A 23,401-nucleotide genomic window follows, 5' to 3' on the forward strand; every position below is an offset into this window, starting at 1 on the left:
TAAATTCAGCTGCCATTTTCTCGGAGCACAAAGTCCTTTCCTGCTGGGCCCCTGTTTCCATGTGTCCTGTTATGGAGACATTGGGCTGATTCAGAGATATATGCTAAAGCATTTGCAGCTATGATTTTGTACGCAGTGGCTGTGCAGAATTTTGCAAATGGTGCAGCCACCTGGAAATGAGACACCTACCTGCAGCTCCACAGATGGTCGTGCAGAATGACCGTGGGATCTGGGACTCTGGCGCCAGGTTTTCTACGTACGGTTTCACAGATGCATTCGCGACACACCTGTGTTTCTGCTGTCACTCCCCATTACCTCCCTGAAACAGTCTCTGAGTGTTAATCATTTTATTAATAAATCCGCACTGCGAGGGACTTCGCCTCCGTAAATATCTGCATTGCAGGCCCATTGTTCTCAAGATATGTATATTCCTCTCCTCATAGAACTACACATGCAAAGAACTAAAGGTGCATCCACACTTAGCGATATAGTAAACAATATTGCTCATTTTTACCCGCCTGAGCGATATCGTTTACTACATAGGTTCTCAAACTCGGTCCTCAGGAACCCACACAGTGCATGTTTTGCGGGTAACCCAGCAGGTGCACAAGTGTATTAATTACTCACTGACACATTTTAAAAGGTCCACAGGTGGAGCTAATTATTTCACTTGTGATTCTGTGTGAAGACCTGCAAAACATGCACTGTGTGGGGTCCTGAGGACCGAGTTTGAGAACCTGTGGTTTTTTTATATCGCCCAGTGTGTATGTGCAGCTGATGACAGCCGATGCGCAGCCCGTGGATCATTAATGACCCTCGATGTCGGGCGTACATGCAGCTCAATTTGGACTCATCGTCCAAAGCTGCATGTACAGCCCGGCCACGCCATGACGTCACTGTGCGATATCACACAGTGTGTATGCCTGCCGTTGGGCAGCCCGTGCCAGGAGGGGACACACTAGGTGATGTCGCTCACAGAGCACATCGCCTAGTGTGTACCCACCTTAACTAGATGAAGATTGATAGATACAGAAAGATGTTACTAGTCACCATTATCAGTGCACATTTACACCTGCCCTATCCTAGGTGCAAAAGATGCGCCACCAAACAAGTGTGTTTTTGGTTACATCCATCTCGGCATAGGCCGCAGTTGCAGTCACTCACCCTCACTGGACTTGGCTGACATGATAGGGGTCCACCTCAGCCCAGTTACAGCTCTGCAATGTAGATGGGTTTGTAAGGTGTATGGCTTTGCACCCTCTGTACTTGTGCACACATTTCCTGTGCATGCATGCGCTGAGGAGATTCACACAATACACTCTACAAATCAGTGTATGTTTCACTCTGACTCTTCCCCTGTATATATCTTTACACATACATTCACTTTACTGCATATACTGTACATTGTGGTATCCCGATGATAGATAGACAGTGTCTAGTTAGACAGTCAACAGATAGACACCACATGTTAGACAGTCAAAAGGTCAACAGGGTCAAAAGGTAGACCGTACAAAAGGTTGACAGGGTCAAAAGGTAGACATGGAAATGGTCGACATAAAAAAAGGTAGACAGGTGTTTGTTTTTTTAATTTACGTTTTTGGACTTTTTCATACCTTTTCTATCCATGTCGGCATAGAGTTGGCTATAAACCTTGTGGCGAGCGCAGTGAGCCACCGAGCCTGAAGCGTGGGGAGCGAAGCGAGCCCCGTGAGGGGATGCCTTTCTACAATTAGGGGTCCCCGATGACAAAACTATCCACACAAACAACAAAAATGCAAAAAAATGGTGTCTAACTTTTTTATGTTGACCATTTTCATGTCGACCTTTTGACCCTGTCTATATTTTGTCCCTGTCGACCTTTTGTACTGTCTGCCTTTTTTAATGTCGACCTTTTGGCTGTCTAACATGTGGTATCCATCAATTGACTGTCTTACTAGACACTGTCTGTCTGTTATACCACACCCCTGCATTGCAGTGACTGGGCTCAGCTAAGCCTGCCTATTAGTCCGGTATCACTGAAACCTAGGAAACAGAATAACTGTAATATTTATGTACACACGGTGAGATAAATCTGTAAGATTTTCACTATTTAGTCAAAATCTTAAGGAAAGTTAGTGCATATCTCATGGTGTTAGCCACCTTGCGATACAGATTCGATCCCGATGCGCGCTCCTGTGGGGTCGGTATCGTAAGGCTAGATAGACTGTGCGCAGGCAAGTCAATCCTGACTATCTAGTGTACAATCTAGTACAAAGTATTGTCAAAATTGGCACTTAGTCAAATTCGTACATAGACAAAATCTCAAGCACAGATAGTCAAAATCTGTACAATCTGTGCTATCTGGGCTCTGGGGGAGTTCAAGGGAAATCGCATAGTCAAAATCGGGGATAGCAAGGATCTCACCGTCTACACACATTGGGGGGGGTATTCAATTGTTAAAAAGTCAGTTGGGAGTCTGTTTTTTCTTATCTAATAGACAGGAAAAAACAGACACCCAACCAACTTTTCAAACATTTGAATTCCCCCCATTGAGTGTTCACTGTAGGGTGAAAAGCAGGAAGGGCGCTGTACGAGTAAAGGGCACTTTTGTGCACCTGTATCTGAAAAGGGGGTGTGGACTCGTGACATGTCACCTGTTCGTCACTCTTTGGGGCATGCGTGCCCACCACTTACGGAGATACTGTGCTGCCCCCAAGCTCTCCCCGCACTGTGAATACATTTAATTAATCTGTTCACTGGCGGTGAGCGCTAAACTGCAATTTTCCCCATCTGTGTGATAGTGTGGCCCCCAGGTGTGGACGGCACAGGGCAGACTGTTTCAGCTGAGCACCTCCACAAGGGCAGGGTGCATTTTGTCATTTTAAAATCAGACAGGGCACTGCACCTCATTGAAAGAGTCCAGTGGGGACACAAATATTACCCCTTGAGCAGAAGGAGGCTCTTTCCTATCTCCAGCTCACCATAGGTTCCCAGCCACGTACGCATTCATTCAGACCAATAAGAAGCCATCTGAAGAGAATAACTACTTTACCTACATGCAGTGAGATGGAAACCATACCCACATGCTACTAAGAAGACACGGCGGCAATAGTCCCTTTATTACTATCTACAGCAGTGGTTCTCAAACTCGGTCCTCAGGACCCCACACAATGCATGTTTTGCAGGTAACCCAGCTAGCGCACAGGTGTATTAATTACTCACTGACACATTTTAAAAGGTCCACAGGTGGAGCTTATTATTTTACTTGCAATTCTGTGAGGAGACCTGCAAAACATGCACCGTGTGGGGTCCTGAGGACCGAGTTTGAGAACCTGTTATCTACAGTATATGACAGTAGGTGCCGGTTGGGCTTACAAAGGGTCAGCCCTACCTGTCACCACAGTCAGCGTTAAAGAATAGGAACTTTGCATTAGGAACAGGACTGTCCAAGCTTGTCTACTGATTCATTACTTATTATTATGGTACAACAAGACCAAATGTTTATTAGATATGGAGTTGTAAAAGTCCTTTGCTTTAGGAGTGTGTTCTATCATGTATTAAGGCACATCATCAAGAATAATCCTGGTTCAAACCTCCAAGGTAGTTATATAAATATGGCAGTGTTCCGTTACAGCTTTGGTAGAGGAACCAGAAGCAATCACTCTGCACAGGCATGCAATTAAATTACAGTTGATTCCTGTTCATCACAAATCCTATTTCCATCTTGTGGTACAGAGTAATTCAATCTAGATATTTGTCTTGTTATAAGAATATGTTCATCTACCATCAGGGTCGGACTGGCCCAAAGGGGTACCCCAGAAACCACCGGTAGGCCCTACTGCCTGAGGTCCACTCCTTCCTCTAGGGATCAGGTTCCAGACTGTGCACTTGTATTATACATGGTAGATATGTTGCATTACACTGCACTAGACTATTGTGTATTTCAAAACTCTGTGGAGGCTGGCCACTCCCCCTTTGTAGATTGGCCACACCCCTAAATATGGGCCCCTATAACTGCATCCCCCTGGTGGGCCCTTTATGCCCCAGTCCGACACTGTCTACCATTGTGCTGTATAAGATCCAGTTCTATCAGTGAGACATCAGCCATCGTTCTGTTTTCCATTGCGGAACTGTGCAAATAAACTGCTCTGGCATCCATTAACTCTGACTATGAAGTTATAACACTCCTGTAATATAATATTGTCTTCAGTATTATTCCAAATGTCTGTAAATACTAAGATGAAGACCAAACAAGTCAATGCTGTGATCTAACTGCAAAAAAACACATTTATTTCTTAATTTCTTTATTTGTTTCAGAAGTTGGGGGTAAGAAGTTGAAAAGCACGATACAGAGAAGTACGGAAACGGGACTGGCCGTAGAGATGAGAAACTGGATGACAAGACAAGCGAGTCGGGAGTCTAATGATGGAAGTATGAACAGTTACAGCTCAGAGGGAAAGTAAGTCTACAGACCTTATAGATGTGAGAACCTGGGGACTGTAACGTTTTAGCACAAGTATAATTATAAAGGGGTATATTCAATTAAAGTCGTATCCATTCCGACATGTATTTGTCGGAATGGATCCGACAACCCCTATTCAAATCTCATATTAAGATGAGGGACGCAGAGGAGGAGAGGGGGGGCGAGCCGTGGGGAGACCAGCGGGGGACAACCGCCGGCAACCAGAGGAGATCAGCGCTACAGATGGATGTCACACAGCCACCCGACCTCACGGCAGTGTCCACCCGGCTCCAGCAAGCTTGCTGGAGCCGGGTGGACGCTGCCGTGAGCGGCGCGGGTGTGTGTCATCCTGCTGCAGCGCTATGCTGTAGCGCTGATCTCCTCTGGCTGCCCGCGGCAGTCCCCCGTCTCCCTGCGGCTCTCCTCCTCGGGTCCACATCTCAGTCCGACATCTTTTGATGTCGGACTGAGATGGTCGAAAAGGGGGCCAAAACCTGTCGGTTTTGGCCCCGTTTTCGACACAGGCATGTGGATCGGCAGCTATTCCGCCGATCCACGTGCTTTTCGACAAGTCGAATTTTTCAACTTGTCGAAAATATTGAATAGGTTGGAACCCCTTCAGACCTAAAAAAAGGGAAGACGGCAGTTTTCGACTTCAATTGAATATACTCCAAAGTGTCACTAACTGTTCTAGACAGAAACCGCTGCAAGCCCCAGCCCCTCCCCCTCTGTCTTGTACGTACTTCTATTGTGCATTAGATAAAATGGCTATACCATATTGGAGACCATCATTATTCAAGTAATAGATAGAATTGAACATTTGGTTTAAATCAAACACAAGATACTGTAATAAATGTCTTTTTTTTACTCCACAGCCTAATATTTCCTGGGGTCCGGTTGGGGTCTGACAGCCAGTTCAGTGATTTCCTGGATGGTCTTGGGCCTGCACAATTAGTTGGACGACAGACCTTAGCAACTCCTTCCATGGGTATGTTAGCATTATCCTTATTATGTAAATACCTACCTGTTCCATCGTCCATCCTAGATTTCATATGAACATGTGTCCCTGTACATTCAATGCACAAGTACACACGGTCATTACAGAGTAGAGCAATATTGCAACCAGCACTGGCAATTTAGTGGAACATGCCTAAAAAGGGGGCTCCCATTACAATGCAGAGTTCTTAGTATTCAGAAGATGAGTTTCGGTGCAGAAGTAATTATTCACCGATGCTTTACTGAACATTGTAGCACAAACTTATAATGCTCAGTGTAAATTATAGGTATCCGCTGCATTGTAAGAAAAGCATTTACACAGGATGCTGACCACTGTACTTAAGTCTTTGTTGAAGGCACTCTCAATCCTTTCTGCTGTCTCCACATTCTGCTCCATGGTGTGGATTATTAGATCTACACTAAAAAGGTCTACAGTCAGTAGGTCTGCTACTAATGGTAGACATGCATTAGGTCAACAGGGTCAAAAGGTCGACATAGAATAGGTAGGCAGTAGGAAAGGTCAAAAGGTCGACATGGAAATGATCGACACAAAAAATGTAGACACAGGTTTTTTTTTTGGGGTTTTTTTTTGGGTGTTTTGTAACTTTTCTGCCACAAACAAGTCCCATTAGTGTACTGCGTACCCTCGCGTGGCGGGCAAGGTGCCTTGCTCCACTACCGCTGCCCTCGGCACAGGTTACTGTTCCCAATCGTAGTCCACGTAGATGGAAAAGTATGAAAAGGTAAAAAAATAAAATAAAAAAACCTGTATCTACCATATGTGTGTCAACCATTGTTATGTCAACCTTTGACCCTGTTGAACTGTCTACTTTTTACATGTCAACCTTTTAGACCAGGGGTGGCCGGACTTTTGGGACTGGGATCTACTTTCTGTTCACTTAGTTACCGGTGATCTACCGGCACCAAATAACACCAATAATAACGCTCACATTTAAAAATAGCATTAATAATGATGCCATCAAATAACAGCGCCAATAGTAATGCACACGTTTAAAAATAGCATTAAGAATGACAACATCAAATAACCCCCTCTGTGCAAACCCCCCCTTGTGCAGATACCCCCCTTCCACTTCCCTGCATAATAGCCCACTGTATAATACCCTCCTCTGTGCAAATACCCCACTTTGCAGACACCTCCCTTCCAGTCCCTTGCATAATAGCCCCCTGTACAATAATCCCCTCTGTGCAGATCCTCCACCCTTTGCAGATCCCCCCTTGTGTGCAAAAATCCCTTTGTGAAGACACCACGCTCTGTGCAGACCCCCCCCCCCTTTGCAGATCGTCCCTCCCCTTGTGTAGAAACCCCCCTTTGCATAACTTACCTGACAAGTTGTCACGCTGCCTATCTTAAGTCCTCCCTCTCCCCGCAGTCACGGCTCCCGCTTTCACGCTGCATGGCCTCCCGCCGGCTGCTTCTCCTGTCGTCGCCACCGCCGGCTGGATCAAACTGGATCCAACTAGAGCCCAGGCTCCTCACATCGCGGCTGACATCACCCGCGCCCCCGCACACTGCATCCCTGGGAACTGTGAAGAGAAGCAGCGGCGGCAGGATCCTTACAGTTATTTTCTGTTAAATCTGTCTCGATCTACCGGCGGATGCTCCGCGAGCTACCGGTAGATCGTGATCTACGTTTTGGCCACCTCTGTTTTAGACCCTGTCGACCAAATGCATGTCTACCATTAGTGGTCTACCTATTGACTGTAGACCTTTTTAGTGCAGATCTATAGTCCGGATACCCTGCTCCATATACATGATACTATACACACTGGGAGCTGCTGCATGGTAAACAGCTAATCTGGTGTGACGCTGGTGACCTGGGAGAACTCTGCTTTTCTACAGATATGCAATAATACAACATGGTTATATGATGTGGTTATTATCACAGTCCTGCAGTCATCTTCAATGAGATGTGAAGTACTTTGTCAGTCATATTGGACTATTGTGTACTAAATTTGCGGTACTGGAGAACATTAGGAGCCAGGAGCTAGTTGTGAGGCACAGTGACACCCTAATGAAATGTTTATTCTGTGTTAGGTACATACAGTAAGTTATTTATGAAGGAAAGGCATCTTGTGGTGTAATACCAGTAAATGCAATTTCATTCCAATATATATTTTTTTTAAATTGAACTTTAATAAGTAAAAGCTACGGTAGGAAACAGGCCACATCTGCAGTGCCATACCCTGAGGCCACCAGCAGGAGGAGCTCAGAACTCTGTGTACAAGCGGCATGAGGTTCCAATTGCATCTGTGTCCAGTGACAGCTGGTGTTAGCGATGGGGGAGGGACAACAATGTGTGTGCATTTTCTATATATATATATATATATATACAAACAAATATAGAAAACCACAGCACTCGCCACCCCAGAAGCGGGGTACAGCGTCCGCACTCGTCACTCATAGGGTGGGGTGCATGCAGCCCATGGCCACCTACCCAAATACATACAAACAGGAAATTCAGCACTCACCATAGCAAACTCACTTGTCCTCACAACATCAATAAATAAATGATGGGGGTTTAGTTAGTGAATTGGCCAATGCACGGAAGCCTGCAAACCGCTCGCCAAGGTACCCCACCTTCATGCAGGTCCTACACTATCACAAAGTCCTAAAAATTAAAACCTGGAAACTGTATCACACATGCAAGAGCGTGGGGTACCTTGGCGAGCGGTTTGCAGGCTTCCGTGCATTGGCCAATTCACTAACTAAACCCCCATCATTTATTTATTGATGTTGTGAGGACAAGTGAGCTTGCTATGGAGAGTGCTGAATTTCCTGTTTGTGTATATATATATATATATATATTTTATTGATATCATTTATTTACAACATATTCCACGGTGCTGTACAGTAAATATGCTATGTTAATCATCCCTTTCTACTACTTCAATCCTGCAGGTGATATCCAGGTTGGAATGATGGACAAGAAAGGCCAATTGGAAGTAGAAGTTATACGTGCCCGAGGTCTTGTTGTAAAACCAGGGTCAAAGACACTGCCAGGTGAGAGGTTTGCTTATTGACCAAATCTGAATTCAGCATCCCTCCATTGTTCCATGCTGATCTGTATAGCTTGCACTTTGATTGCGATCACCATTTACATGATCATTCTAACCCGGGATGAGATTAGGGGGATTTTGAGACCCTAATCATTGATGGAAATCAGTTGCAGACTCAGTGTTGCAGCCTGATATCACTCATGCCCCTTTCAGATATTTAATCCTGCTCAGACCTTGGACACAGAACACAGGGGCAGATTTATTAAGCCTGGAGAATGGATAAAGAAGTGATAAAGCAGTGATAAGTGCAAGGTGATAACGCACCAGCCAATCAGCTCCTAACTGCCTTTTTTAAAAAATCTGTAATGATTGGCTGGTTTATCACTTCTTTACCCTTTCTCCAGGTTAATATCTGCCCCACAGATTGAAGCCATGGTTTCTATACTTACCCCCATTCACAGATGGGTGATGGACACGAGGCTATTCCCAAATCATCACCATTCACACCGCACGCTATTGACGATGGCTCCTGCGAGTGTCTCTTTTCATTCCGCTTCACTCGCTAATAGCAATTGCAAAGTTGAGAAAATCGCACAGTCTAAAGCATGTGCGCACAAACATGAATTACAATAGGCCCAAAATCACCCAATTGCAGAGAGGTATACAAAAAATCACCGGTCTTTCTGTGTCCTTTAGAAATATATTGCAAAGATAAATTACAGCTATGTAAAAATCTGTGTTTATACCCAAAGCAAGCATGAGTACACTGTAATAGACATGTTCCCAATATTGTGATCGTATACTGGATCCAGGATAGGATGAAAGGTAGGACTCCTTGGAGTCCATTTCCTAAACAGCACACCCGAACGGAGCAACACTTGAATTGCTCTGTCGGGTGCCATCTAGCGGCTGCCAGCGCGCAAAACACTTTAATTTCCCCCATAGAGCTGAGGAGCAGGTAATTAGCCTTTTATTATATAGAATAAGGAGGCAAATAACACTGATCACTATGGGGAAATATTATTTTATTACTATGTTAGGGAGGAAATTGTTGTTTAATGTTATGAAGAGTACATTATTAATTATATTAAAGAGTAATATTAATTAAATGGTGTTGAAAGGTAAAGATGTTTTTATGATGGGAGCAACATTTTCTATTTTATTGTGTGGGTACCATTTATCGTGCCATAAAATAATACATTTTTATCATCATGAAAATATTTTTCTTAAAACCAATTAAGAATTAATTAATATTCCGATTTATTACAACTAATACGTAATGATGCTTACTTAATAAAATGAAACAATAATTTCCCCTTTAATATATTAATAACGTAATACCTCCCCATAAGAGAATTATTAATGTGATCTTCCCAATACAGAATGATTTCCCTCATTACTAGTATATATGGATTCCTTACCTTCTGATTGGCCAGATAATTGGAACAACGTGCCTTTTGAGTTTTGCCCTTCACAACTAGCTCATTTTTTGACAGCGGTTAATCCACTGCTTGATAAATCTGACGGTTTCTATTCTATTCTTCACGGTTAAAAATTAGTTAGGGAGATTTGTGTTTGGCGGCATCGTGTAACCTGGTGGTTGTACGGTGGTTTGGATTAAGTAAGTCTGGGGTTTGCAAAAGCTAACGTTAAGTAAATTTACCCTCCAGATTGAATTTTAGCTAAAATATATCTCTCTTTTCAATAGGAATAGCCATGGCATTTTATCTATTCCTTATTTCATTACAATGACATAATTGTTTCTCTTGGGAAAGACGAGTTAAAATTCAGTTAAAAATAATTCTGTGTACTTGTAGAGGAAATTGCTGCAGACTTACATGACTACATTTGTAATTTTTATTGATCCAAAATTAACCATTGTAAATTAAGAAGGCAAACTGGCAGCTATAAAACATCTTAATGAAATACCCCTCGGCGGTCCACATAGATGTTATAACGCTCTGTAATTGATTTGCTTAGTTATTTATTGCCAAGATAATCGCCTAATTTATCCTTGGAGCCCTGTCATGTTAACAATATATAAAGCTAGTAACTCAATATCATATCATTTATTTTGTCCCACCAGCTGGAAATTGTAAATTATGATAATGGAATTATTTTAATTGTTATCTAGCATCATCCTTTGATATGTAATCTTACATTGACACCATTTATATATATGTCCAGCAGACAGATCTACAGTTCCTGTCTTGCATAACACAACATTCTGTCTTTCTCCCCCCCCTGTAGCACCGTATGTAAAAGTGTATCTCTTAGAAAATGGGGTCTGCATAGCCAAAAAGAAAACAAAGGTAGCAAGAAAAACGCTGGAGCCTTTATACCAGCAACTGTTATCTTTTGAAGAATCACCGACAGGAAAAGTCTTACAGGTAAAGCGGTTTTTATATGAGTAAAAAAAATATAATAAAAGTTGTCTTAGTAACAAAACAACAGTGGCGGAACTGCCATGGGTGCCCGTAAGAGGCCTCACAGCCCCCATCAAAGGCACCAGCAGCATTTCCTGAGGCACACTGCTCTACTTCTTTCTAGGAAGGGGGGGAGGGGGTAATGCTGGGGGACTGTATTGTCATCACAGGCCACTACGTTTTACTATGGGCCCGACAATGCACTATTCCACACCTGCAGAACACATTGTACAAGTACTGTATAATAAATTATGATGTTCACTTTTGTTTACAATTTAATATTTCCTATGTTCCATTAAGTCTGAGCTGACATTGTTGGGTATTTGCAGTCCTGAAAGAGAATGAGAGGATGGCATTTTCAGGAAAGTACATTGCTTGAAGTACATTACCCATGTTGGCAGAGGGAAAGAATAAATGTTCCTTATAGATGGGTATTAGAATGGGTCTTCCTTAAGTGGGGAACTTTACAGAATGACAATGAGATAACATTGCATCTTCTGACTTAGTTGATAAAGGTTATCTGGATTCTGTTCAAACAGAAGTAATAAAGCGGCAACTGCTCTTCCATATTCGCCATATCTAAAGCAGAAGACAAATTTGTTATAATTAGTTGAAACGCCCCTTATAATCAGTTTGGGGTTATAAATTAAAATAATACAGCTATTTCATTTAAGCCATATACACTAGAATTACTGTTGGAGGCCAAAGCCCAAGACATTTTGCTCTGGATTTATCTTTCCATTACTAGTCTCTGGAATTGTGGCACCACTGGGAGGCGAAATGCGTTGCTAATGTTACATGAATGATTTTTGTGTCAAGCAAATAGAAAAATGAAATCCAATCTGCTGGGTCTATCTTATCATGCAGCCAAGAACAGGGTTAAGGCCGATTTGAATTTGCAAAGTATAATTAACCTGATGCCACACATAACAGTATGACTTAACAAATAGCAAAATAATGGTGGTGTAGAGTCTTAGGGGTGTATTCAATAACTGTCGGAAGCTGCCGTCTTGTCGGAAAGACAGCAGCTTCCGACAGAAATAGGTCGGAAGGGGTTCCAACCTATTCAGTAAGGGCTAATTTTTTCGACAAGTCGAGAATTCCCGACAGTCGGATTTGGCCGTCCATTGAATAGGGGTTGTCGGATCCATTCCGAGAACTGCATGTCGGAATGGATCCGACTCTTATTGAATATACCCCTTAGGATGCTAGCTATAGGGTACTTATGCCTTGGTTAGTCTGCAATGGTCACTTCCCCTGCTGCAAGAGTTAGGCTCTTCTGCATGTCAGTGTTCTGGGAAGCTCTTGTATAAAGTGCACTGATTGGGTTACTGCTGCTTCATCCTATCAGTGGTCTCAACCCAAGAGCTCAGAGTGGTGTGAAGGGAATTTGACTGTTGCAGAATCACTGGTGACTGTCACGTGAATTGCTGGGATCCTGTACGTATAATTTTCTTTGAAGTTGGAGTTCTTATATAAGTGGCATATATTCTATATATTATTATGTCGCAAAATAAATAAAGGAGGTTGAGTGTTAACAGATTAGTCAGATAAATGTTTTAAACAAATGTATTTGTACGCACATAATAGTAATCAAAATTATCTTGCAGTTTGCATTATCATTGACTGGTGAACTTAATTCTTCTTCATCTCTTGTTTTATTTCATCAGATAATTGTTTGGGGAGACTATGGACGCATGGATCATAAGTCTTTTATGGGTGTGGCACAGATACTTTTAGATGAACTGGACCTTTCCAACATGGTGATTGGATGGTTTAAACTTTTCCCCCCTTCCTCTCTAGTAGACCCAACGTTAGCTCCTCTAACCAGAAGAGCGTCCCAGTCATCTCTTGAAAGTTCCACAGGACATTCTTATGCTCGGTCATAGCCCTTGTGAAAAACTGTTGACTCTGCAACCAGCGTTTCAAAAAAACAACAACAACAAAACAATATGACAACAAATCAAAATATGACGGGTCGCGCACCCTGGTAATCACTGCATGCTTAATGTTGTCTTCTGAGCCTGTTTCTAGGGATACCAAGCGATCCTGCATTCTCAGTGGAAGTCGCACACATTGTGCGCTATAGAAGGTTCTCAGGTGATGGAGTGGAGCTAACCAACGGGTTTGGAGACCAGTGAAGCTCAGTTCTAGCTGAATCTGAAGCCATGGATTACTGACAATAAAAAAAAAAGAAATGTTTCATGCAACAAAAGTCATCTTCAATGGCATACCATGTTGTTGCAAAGTTTTCTTTTTATATTTGCCCCCAAGGACTGGGAACCCCCAAGAAAGAGCTCTTTGTAAGCGGGTCAGTAATGTATGAGACAGTGGGAGAAGATGGCATCAAAGAAAAAACACCAGTGTTATAAAGGGCAATCATTGTGAACGGTCACATAGGCCCATGGTCCGAAAAGAGTTGGCTTTTAGCATAAAATATAAAAGGAATCCAATCTTTGATTATTTCTCTGGGGAAGAATTTTTCTGTGGTTATTCGGTACTTAAGAAACTAAAATTATTATTATTTTTTTTTTTTTTTTTTGCATGGACACGGATCTAACATGAAAAATATTTTCTTTGGGCTGCAACTTGCAAAAAAAATAAAAAATGGCAAAAAGATACAGCCATTTTCAACAATTTATATTCTTTTTAAGAAAAACAAATTTCACTAATGCATGGTTTTAAAAAGGGGAGAGAATGCAACGGCGTGAAACAAAGACAAACCACGTTCATCATTCTTAAAAACCAATCATGGTCTGTGTTTTTGCAGATGCGTATAAAAAAAACCCAACAAATTAAGAACAAAAAATTATTTCTAGCAAATATTTTAAATTCTCTTTATGTGACAAGAAATAAATGTAACATATACAGTTTATTTAAATGTAAAAGGTACAAGCCTTGTAAAGTTTAACATTATGTGCAAATTGTACATGTCTATTATCTCTTCTCTCACTAGTATTTATTTTTGCATTGTGTCTTTCAATCCCACGTATCTCCCGGACCTCTTTTCTGAATCCATTCTTTCAGGTTTGTCGGCGGCACACACATTTACCCCACCGTGGGCCGCGACTGCTCCTCCCCCTCCTTCCCCATTTTTGGAAAAGTGTTGCAGACTTTTTTCCTGCATTCTTGAATTCTTTAACAAAATACATTGTTTTACCTGGCAAGTTCAGGAGAGGCTAGCCTCCTGAAGCCGATTGCATAGCTACCGTTCTTTATTTCAAGCATGTTGAAAAAGTATTTTGCAACATGGCTTCAGAATACCTACGGTAAATCAGCATGTCTTTGATATAGAAGATATTTGAACTTTTTTGCAATATCTTGTACAGTGCATGGTACAGTAACTATTTTTTTCACCATCAAATTGAGTCTTAACGGGAAAAAAACAACTATAATTATGTGGCTATTTTCAGACCTCTTAAATTCTTTCTCAGCACCCAGCAATGTTATCTTGAGGGTTAAACTGAAATTCCTATCATGGGGCATTATAGTATCCACTATTTTTAAAGAATGAGCGCCCTTTTTTTGCACCTTGTCAGAAATCTTTATCATACCCGGTGAAGTTTTTAATTGCTCTTTAATTTTTCAGCCCTACAAAGTTCAAACTTTTCAAGAGCTTTGTAACAGTGGACAGTTAGCCCAGTGTTTTGGGCGCTGCAGCCTAAACACGTGCCTGCCTAAAGGCACTTTCCTTTAATGAATTGTAATGTTTAAGCGAAAATAGTCAGATCAGTCTCAAAGCTTTTTTTTCCCCCTTAAATAATACCAAGTAACCCCCAGGGCTCTGGCTGCCATATTTGTGCTCCCAAACTTTTAGGGGTGCAACTGTTGAGCCCTGTGCGGCACCTCTGCTTGTTCCCTTTCAGTCCCCGTAAGGTACAAACCAAAAATATGTGTTTGGGTGTGTTGAGGTATTGCATCTTGAAAGTTAAAGCATAAATATATATTTCACTAGTTCATACGGGTGAAATATGACATTGCCTTTTTTTCCATTATTTCCTGGATTCCCAAAATCAGTTTTGGGTAGCCCGTAGCTCTCCATCTATCATGGAACTATAAGTTCCAGCATGCCCAGGTGGCATGGCGTGTCGTAACTTGTAGTTTCACAATAGTTTGGGAGTAATAGCTTTCCTACCACTTCCCAACTGTAAGTGTATATGCAAATTTGCGTATCCATGCACAAATGCGTATAGAAACATTTATATATGAGTGTGTTATGCCTATGACTGTGTGTGTATATGAATATACACATCTGCAAGCACACATATAGACAGCATTGACAATATTATTTAATTGCGACAGCTCATGGAAAAATATTTTTAATACACTTTATTCTTTAATATATTTTAATACCCACCAATAAAAATTGGCAACAGAAGTAAGGAAAATAAAGCATTTCCCTAATGATCATAATTGCCTTTTTTAATTTATATAATAGTTTTTCCATACAGTAGATAGATTACCAAATATTATATTAATTATGAAGTTGATAACGCTGTTTATCAAAGTAATTTTAAATGGTTGTGAACCAGCAAAATTATAATTTAAACAAAAAAAAAATAAAAAAAATTATACATATATATAATATATATATTATATATATATAAAAATAAAAAAGTACCACCTACAGTATCATCATGTCATAAATAATAAAACAATTTCTGGTATTGAAAATGCAGTGTAATATGTTATTTTCTGAAAATAAAAATCCCAAGATGCATTTTTTTCTTTCTAATTTTTATAGGGAGAACAAGACCGTATATAAGATTTGTACATAAGTATCATTATGCAGTATTTATTTTAAAAGAAATAAAATTGATGTATTTTTATTTTATTTCACATGTCTGCAGCTGTGCCCATGGTGTGGTCATGTTATTCACACTACCCCAGTGACCTCTGCAGTCTTGTACATAGTACGTTTTAAAAGCAAGAGGAATTTACAGTTGGGTAATACGGCAGATTAGCCTTGCAATGAGCACCAACTAATGTAAAGCATATTAATTACGGTGGTGGTATTTAACACTTTAAATAAAACATTTTCTTTACACATTTGGATCATGATGTATTATTTGTGCAGTAATTGTTTTTATGTCCGGTGACAAAATGCGTGAAAAACAGTTTGGGCACCGCGCCATAAGAAGAACATGTGACAACTCTAGAGGGTTCAAAGGTCGACAAGGTCAGTAATAAAGGGGATGGAAAGGTTAATTTCTGAAGAGGTTTATTAATTTCCGAAAAAGTTGCCCAAAATGTGAAGAATATGTATAAATATATCTGCAATCTATGTAAGAATATGTACAACTAACATGTTCCACCAATGACAATATTGTAACTGTAGCTATATACACATGCCTCCTGGGGTAAGGAATCGAGCCCTGTAACTGTAGTTATATGCCACATGTCTCCTGGGGTAAGGGATCGGGCCCTGTAACTGTAGGTATATGCAAATGCCTCCTGGGGTAAGGGTTTGGGCCCTGTAACTGTAGCTATATGCCCCATGTCTCTTGGGGTAAGGGATCAGGCCCTGTAACTGTAGTTATATGCCACATGTCTCTTGGGGTAAGGGATCAGGCCCTGTAACTGTAGTTATAGGCCACATGTCTCCTGGGGTAAGGGTTCGGGCCCTGTAACTGTAGCTATATGCACATGCCTCCTGGGGTAAGGGATCGGGCCCTGTAACTGTAGCTATATGCCCCATGTCTCTTGGGGTAAGGGATCAGGCCCTGTAATTGTAGCTATATGCACATGCCTCCTGGGGTAAGGGATCAGGCCCTGTAACTGTAGCTATATGCATGTGCCTCCTGGGGTAAGGGATTGGGCCCTGTAACTGTAGCTATATGCATGTGCCTCCTGGGGCAAGAGATCTGGCCCTATAACTGTCCATGAGGCAGATGCATCATTGCTTGGAAAGTGATAAAATGGGGAGTGAAAAAGTAACAGCCAATCAGCTCCAAACTGACATTTTTCAAACACAGCCTGTGACATGGCAGTTAGGACCTGATTGGCTGGCACTTTCTACTGTACATCACTCTTCAAGTGATGACGCATCTAGCCCTCTATAAGCAACATGCCTCCTAGGTTTAAATTTACAGTGAAAACCAAGATTGCGCAGCAATATCAAACAAAAGCAGCCCTCTGAGGTTGTGGGAGTTTCACCTTTAACAAATGAGACAATACAAAGGGTGGTGACCTCAGAATTGCGCTGATTTTTTTTTTTTTTTACATACAGTATATTACCAAAATAACAATCACTTAAAACATATGAATAAATCTCTTCCTCTAATGTTTGATGATGATAGATACATAAATCCAGTCCATATATGATCATAGGATAACACTTTTTCTGTATGGAACTTCTCAACACGGATTGGTTCAGAATAAGTGCTTATGAGTTCCACATTCCCCACAAGTTTTCATAATCTCATTTTCCCGATTCCCTTGGCAACCAGAAGTGCATCACCGGAAACCGAAAGTACAAAATGGAGGAAGTGACCACATAGGGACTTATCAGTGGCATAACTACCACCCCCCTGCAGCCACTGCGGAGGCGCAGGGCTGCGGGGGCGTTGCCACTGATTCTTGCCGTCCGCATGTCAATCTGCTAAATGTTCCTTTCAAAATGGCCGCCGCCATGGAGGAGACATGCTAGAGGTCATACTTGACCTCTAGCGTCTATGAAGTGCCAAGACCCGCGGGAACACATAGCGCAGGCCGTGGCACCCTGCCACCGTTGCGGCATTGTGGACAGTTTCTACTAGGTAGATATCACAGGCACTGTTATGGTTTGTTTCTCAATAAAGCTGCTGCTGTAAGGAGGTAGTCACTCTCCAGGATAACCAATAAATTGAAAAAGAACTAAAGCATTACTTGTATGTGTGTTTTATTATCTCAATAATAAATGTAATAACACTTAATGCATAAAAACAATGATAGTACATGATAACATTCCCATTAGAGTAATTTCTCACCCACTGGTACTGTTCAATAGCAGTGTAAGTCTTTCTTTGAGTGTCTGTTCCTTTGATGCTCCAAATTCCAGTCAGGTATGTTAATATTGATATGAATTCCAACACGACAGAGCTTGCCTTTTTGTGGTATGTCCCTTTATAATTACTGCCAGAGGAACGCTCTCCTGGGCCAAATGCGGGTATAGGCTGGAGTCCATGGATCAATCGCGGTTTGGGTTCTTATCACCGTTTTGATACGGTAGACAGGTTTCTGTTCAATTGGCGTGCACTCCTTTTAGGTTGGTAAGGAGCTGGTTCAGGCAGAAGGAATAGGTAGGTGTCCTGTGGGTAGGTGTCCTTGAAAAAGCTGCCAGTAGTAGCAGCGAAACGCGTTGTACACCTACACACAGGATTCTAGAGCAGGCACGGGCAACCTGCTGCTCTCGCAGAGTTGTGAACCAAGATGTCCCAGCATGCCCTGTCAGCTATCAGTGGTGAAAGCATACTAGGGCTTGCAGATGATGACACCCCTTCCAACATTCTAGTACTAATGTTTCAAAGACTTTTCTGCAATTACACAATTTTATGCCGTGTGTTATCTGAAAACATTATTAAAATAAAAACACTTATAAACATGGATTCTTTCCTGCCATTGGGACTCAGGGCCACATTCAGTAGGATTTGCATTTGCAAAGCTGCTCACAGCAATCCTTAGCAATGCAAATGCAGGGGGAGGTGTATAGATCGATACAATCGCGACCATCGGTTACTCAGGCTGGCCATCACAGGGTGACTTGCGGGGCCAAGTAAACTGCATCTCGCGACTCAGTCCTTGACCCCCCCTCCCCACTCTCGGCAAACAAGGGTGAGGCTCCCATTTCCTGAAATGCAGGCCGCCCCCATCCCTCCCCCTGAACGCCTCTGCTTGTCAATCAGGCAGAGGCGTTCACATCCATGCGATAGGAACACAGGACCCGTTCTGCACATGCACAGAATGGGTCCAGCACAGGCGCAGTTTCCCAACCATCGGAAAACTGCGCATTGGATCGCGATTACAATCTAGCCCCCAAGCCTTCAGCCAATGTAAACTTGCCGGCGCCCCTCCCTGGTTGTACAAGCTCTTATTGGAGCTTGTGTCTTGGCAAGAGACCATTGGCAAAGTTCTTGTCTTTATCTTTTCTTATTGTTGTGATATGCTGCATTCCAAAATTATAATTAACTGTGCAAAAATCAACATATTGGTAAATATGTACCTTAAACACTATCTGCTAAATAGTTTTGCAGATAGTGTAGCTACAGCAGCCACCATTACAATATGTTAATGGACTTAAGTTTGATATCTCTAAAATCTAGACAACGTTTGGAATTAGCTTGTCAAACCTTCAACCACTTTCTATACAAGTTGCTCAATGATCTGTCCAGACACGCAGCACTTATCACCTTAGACAGAGCCATCTTAACGTATAAGCATACAGGGCAGCTACCCAGGGCCCCATAATTCTAGGGGCCTCCGAGCAGGGGTGGGTGGTGGTCACACAATCAGAGCGGAGAGGCAGCATTCTCTACCTCTCTCCCAACCAGACAGTGAATGTATGTCAGCATGCTGATTGGTGGATGGCTGGAGCTATCCACCAATAAGAGTGCTGGCAGCCATTCACTGTATGAAAGTAAAGCATGTAGAACTGCAGGAGGGGCAAGTTGTGATTTTTTTTTAATTATTATTGGTTCACGTGAATGGCTGGGTAGGAGCCCCATGGCTTTCCCTACCCTAGGGCCTACTATGGTAAGTTAAAAGTAATCACTTTATAAAAAACTGAATAATATCCACATACATTGAAGTTTAGAGATCCAAGCTCAGTAAGATAGACACTGTCACAGTTGTGTTCCTTCTCGCTCTGTCTCTCTCGCCGGCTCTGGGCCCGGCGGGTGACGTCACAACATCCACAGCAGTTAACCACAGCCAACGTGTTTCGACCAATCAAAGTCTTTGTCAGGGGATCAGTCTGAAGAAGGGTATACGTCTCCGAAACGTTACCTGCACCTTATTAAAACATCACACCTGGAGGGGTGTTTTTTCAAACACATCAAAAGTCTGTGAGTGCCTCCTTTTCTTCTGGTGTTATATATAAATATATATATATATATATATGTGTGTATATACTATGTAGACATGTTTGTGAAGGCATACAATGGGTAGAGGGAACTGATTAGATCAGTTGCTGACAAAATGGCTGCTGGAAGGAGCTAACAGAGTTTGAAAATAGACTCATAGACTGCGCAATGTCATGTTTCCAGGGCGATGCTGGGCTGGTGTACAGAAAATTTGGGTTGGGTACGGAATCCCAACGGTCAAAATACCGACCCTGGAATCCCGACTGTCAGAAAACCGGCAGGGTGCAAGCAGAACAAAGCCCCTTGCGGGCTCGCTACGTTCGCCAGGCTGTGGGCTCGGCTCGCTTTGCTCGCCGCAGGTTCTGTTCCCACTCTATGGGTGTCTTGGACACCCAGGAATGGGAATAACTGTGGTGGCGCAGCCGATATTCTGGCGGTTGGGATTCGGGTGCCAGTATTTTGACCGTCGGGATTCCGACCGCCGGGATTCCAACTACATCCCGAAATTTCGGTATCCCGGATGGACTGGGCAGCTCAGAGTCCAGATCTTAACCCCACTGATTACCTCTGGGACGAATTGGAATGACGGATGCGTTCTAGATCGACTCGACCTTCAGTGTCACAGTTGGTCATTGTATTTAAAGTGGAATGGAAAACATGCCGACTGCTGTTGTCCAGGAACTTGTGGACAGTTTGCCAAGAACGGTGTCTACAGTATTCACTGCAAGTGGTGGACCTACAAAGTACTGACGGCAATAACATCTCATTGATCTATCTGCTGTCAGGTTCCAATAACTTTTGACTAATTTATATGCAGTATATATGTCATGGCAGCTCATTGGGTTCATCCTGATGATGCAACAGTAACAATATATACAGCCGTCGCATATTTTCGCAAAAAAGGAAACCTGAATGTAAAATCAATGGAGCAAGATGTGTGTTTCCTGCCAAGGAATTTGCTGTGAAAAGATTTGAAAACACCAGTGAAAGTGCTCTTCTTAGTACGTGCCAATTAAAACACATTGCTGATGTTGAAAATGGTCAAGGTCAAAATTCAACTCCTGATCAACATGAAAATATTGATCAATCTGCTGTTACAACTGTTACTATCCCAGAAGTTGAATCTCACATCACAGCTCCACCTGTGAACTCATCTGTAGTAGTGAAGTACCCGACAGAGGGGATCACAAACTCTACATTGGAAACATTAGAAGTATCAGTAATGACAACTTTCTTACTATACAATACTTGAAAAGAAAAGGTGGTCTGGGTTTTCTGGACCTGTAGGGGGCCACCTCGTCATTCACTGTAAACGACATTGTAGCATAGGCACATGGCCAAGAATAACTTATAGAGAGCGTACAGCAGCCACCTCCCCATCTCTATAGCAACAGTACTGCCCCCTCCTCAATGGAGACAGTGGACGCCGGGCTCCGGACCTGTAGGGGGAATCTCGTCCTCCACTGTAAGCGACATCATAGCATAGGCGTATGGCCAAGGATTACCTAATGCAGTGGTTCTCAAACTCGGTCCTCAGGACCCCACAAAGTTCACGCTCTAGATATCACCCAGCAGGTGCACTGTGCATCACCAACTGTCACATTTTAAAAATCCACAGGTGACCTGGAAAACATGAACTGTGTGGGGTGCCGAGGACTGAGTTTGAGAACCTGTGACCTAATGTATAGAGAGCGCACAGTAACCCCCTCCCCCTCTCTATAGAAACAGTACTGCCCCTCCTTACTGCACAGCACGGCAGCGGGGTTTCACCCCATCCCCCCCCCCCCACTCCCCCTGCCTATGTCGGGGCAGATAGATGGCTGGGTAGCATGCACCTTCCCTGTTGGCCCTTGGAGGGGGCAGATTACCTCTGAACTGTCTCCACAGCAGGAGTGCAGACTTCGGCTCCGTCATGCTGTACTGATGCGGGTCAGTGACACGGGAGTGGGGGAAGCACAGCTGGTCCAAGCCGTTACCTCTGTCTCTCTCCCCGGCTCCTCTCACTCTCTGTCCCCCTCACTCTGCGCTCTGGCCTCGGTGGTGCAAGTATGCATATGGGGGGAGGGGGGGGGTGCTGAGGTACAAGGGAGATGTAGCTGAAAAACAGAGTGAAGGTAGAGGCTGAGAGGCACATGGTGAAGAGGGGTGGGTGGGGGCTGAGTGGCACAGAGTGAAGGGGGAGCAGGCTGATGTTAGGTTCCTGGTGCTCAGAACAAGGGAGATGTTATGAAGTGAGTCCAGAGCACCAGGACGTAATGCTGGGAAAGGGGAATGGAAAGGGAATAGCCCCTGGCGCCCTATCTCCGTTGTCTCGCCCGTGCTGTCAGTACACTCTTGCGAGACTATGGTTGCTTGAGCCCATGGCAGCCGCGTTTGAAGGGCGGATTACGTCTGCCCAACTTCGATGCCCCCTCAGGTCTTAATGAGAGACAAAGAGTGAACCGAGACAGGGTGATAACAAGGGGCCCTCTAACTAAACAACAAGGCCAGGGGCTACTAACAAACCTAAAACCAAAGTATGTGCGGCTTGCCGCCAAAGGAAAAGAACAACAAAGGAAATGCTGACCACACGCCGACACAATACTCTTGTGTACCGGCGGTGACAGCATAAGCAGAACCCTCTGCAAAACACCAGTCACAGAAATAATAACGGAATACAGCGGCCTAGGCCGACGGACGCGGCAGAGCCGCTACTCACGAAACCGGTACGAATACTGGCAAACGGACAGGAACCCCCAATGCTGCCGACACAGACTCTCAGAACTGGAGGACAGGCAGAATCCCAAACGACAGACCGGTGGACACCAAGAAGCCAGAAACTCGACCAGGCACAGGCAAAGCCACAGGACTTCTGGACAGGAACACCCCACGGCAGGACACGGGATCAGACACAGGAATCGACACAGGGACTGACACAGGAATCGACACAGAAAGCAGCTCGACAGACACTGCTACACAGGAGCTCAGGAACTGGCAGGAACAAGCTCAGAACTCAAGCAGACTGGAAACCAAGAAATATCACCAGCGTCTGTGAATTGCACTGAGCCAGCATATAACAGAGAGGCCTAATTAATAATATCATGCAGCTGCCCTGTTGCATGACTCCAAACTGACAAGATGCAATTAGCAGCCAGGTGAGGCTGAACACATGGGAACAAGCTGCAATTACACAGACTAACCAGCGGCAGCAACCAAGAGTATTCTTAAACAGAGCAACGGGAAATCCTGGCTGCAAGACTACTTATAAACATAAAATAGGAATGAACCACTACCTGTGGTTCATAACAGTATCCCCTCCTTAAGGGTGAGCTCCGAGCACCCCATGACACCCACGGGGAACATGAACAGAAGAATAACATAAAATACCTAATTGACATGCAAAACAGGAATGAGCCATAGCCGTGGCTCATAACAGCTGAGAGGCACGGGTTGAAGGGGAGCAGGCTGAGAGGCACAGAGTG

At 43.3% G+C, this 23,401-nt stretch overlaps 1 protein-coding gene across 50 annotated transcripts in view; it reads left to right on the forward strand.

Annotated features, from left to right (window-relative positions):
• RIMS2 (regulating synaptic membrane exocytosis 2) overlaps positions 1-15,928 on the forward strand; it is a 995,106-nt gene extending 979,178 nt beyond the window's left edge. For 48 of the 50 annotated variants that reach the window (XM_063924252.1, XM_063924259.1, XM_063924274.1 and 45 more), the window contains 5 exons: positions 4,297-4,438; positions 5,317-5,429; positions 8,358-8,459; positions 10,706-10,845; positions 12,552-15,928. In XM_063924252.1, the coding sequence (XP_063780322.1) occupies positions 4,297-4,438; positions 5,317-5,429; positions 8,358-8,459; positions 10,706-10,845; positions 12,552-12,770 (716 nt within the window). In that variant the 3' untranslated portion in view covers positions 12,771-15,928. The remainder of the gene's footprint in view (positions 1-4,296; positions 4,439-5,316; positions 5,430-8,357; positions 8,460-10,705; positions 10,846-12,551) is intronic. The other 2 variants (XM_063924250.1, XM_063924295.1) reach the window with 1 other exon arrangement.
• The last annotated feature ends 7,473 nt before the right edge of the window (positions 15,929-23,401 follow it).

This window comes from Pseudophryne corroboree, chromosome 5 (genome assembly GCF_028390025.1).
Source record: "Pseudophryne corroboree isolate aPseCor3 chromosome 5, aPseCor3.hap2, whole genome shotgun sequence".
Classification (NCBI taxonomy): Eukaryota; Metazoa; Chordata; class Amphibia; order Anura; family Myobatrachidae; genus Pseudophryne; species Pseudophryne corroboree.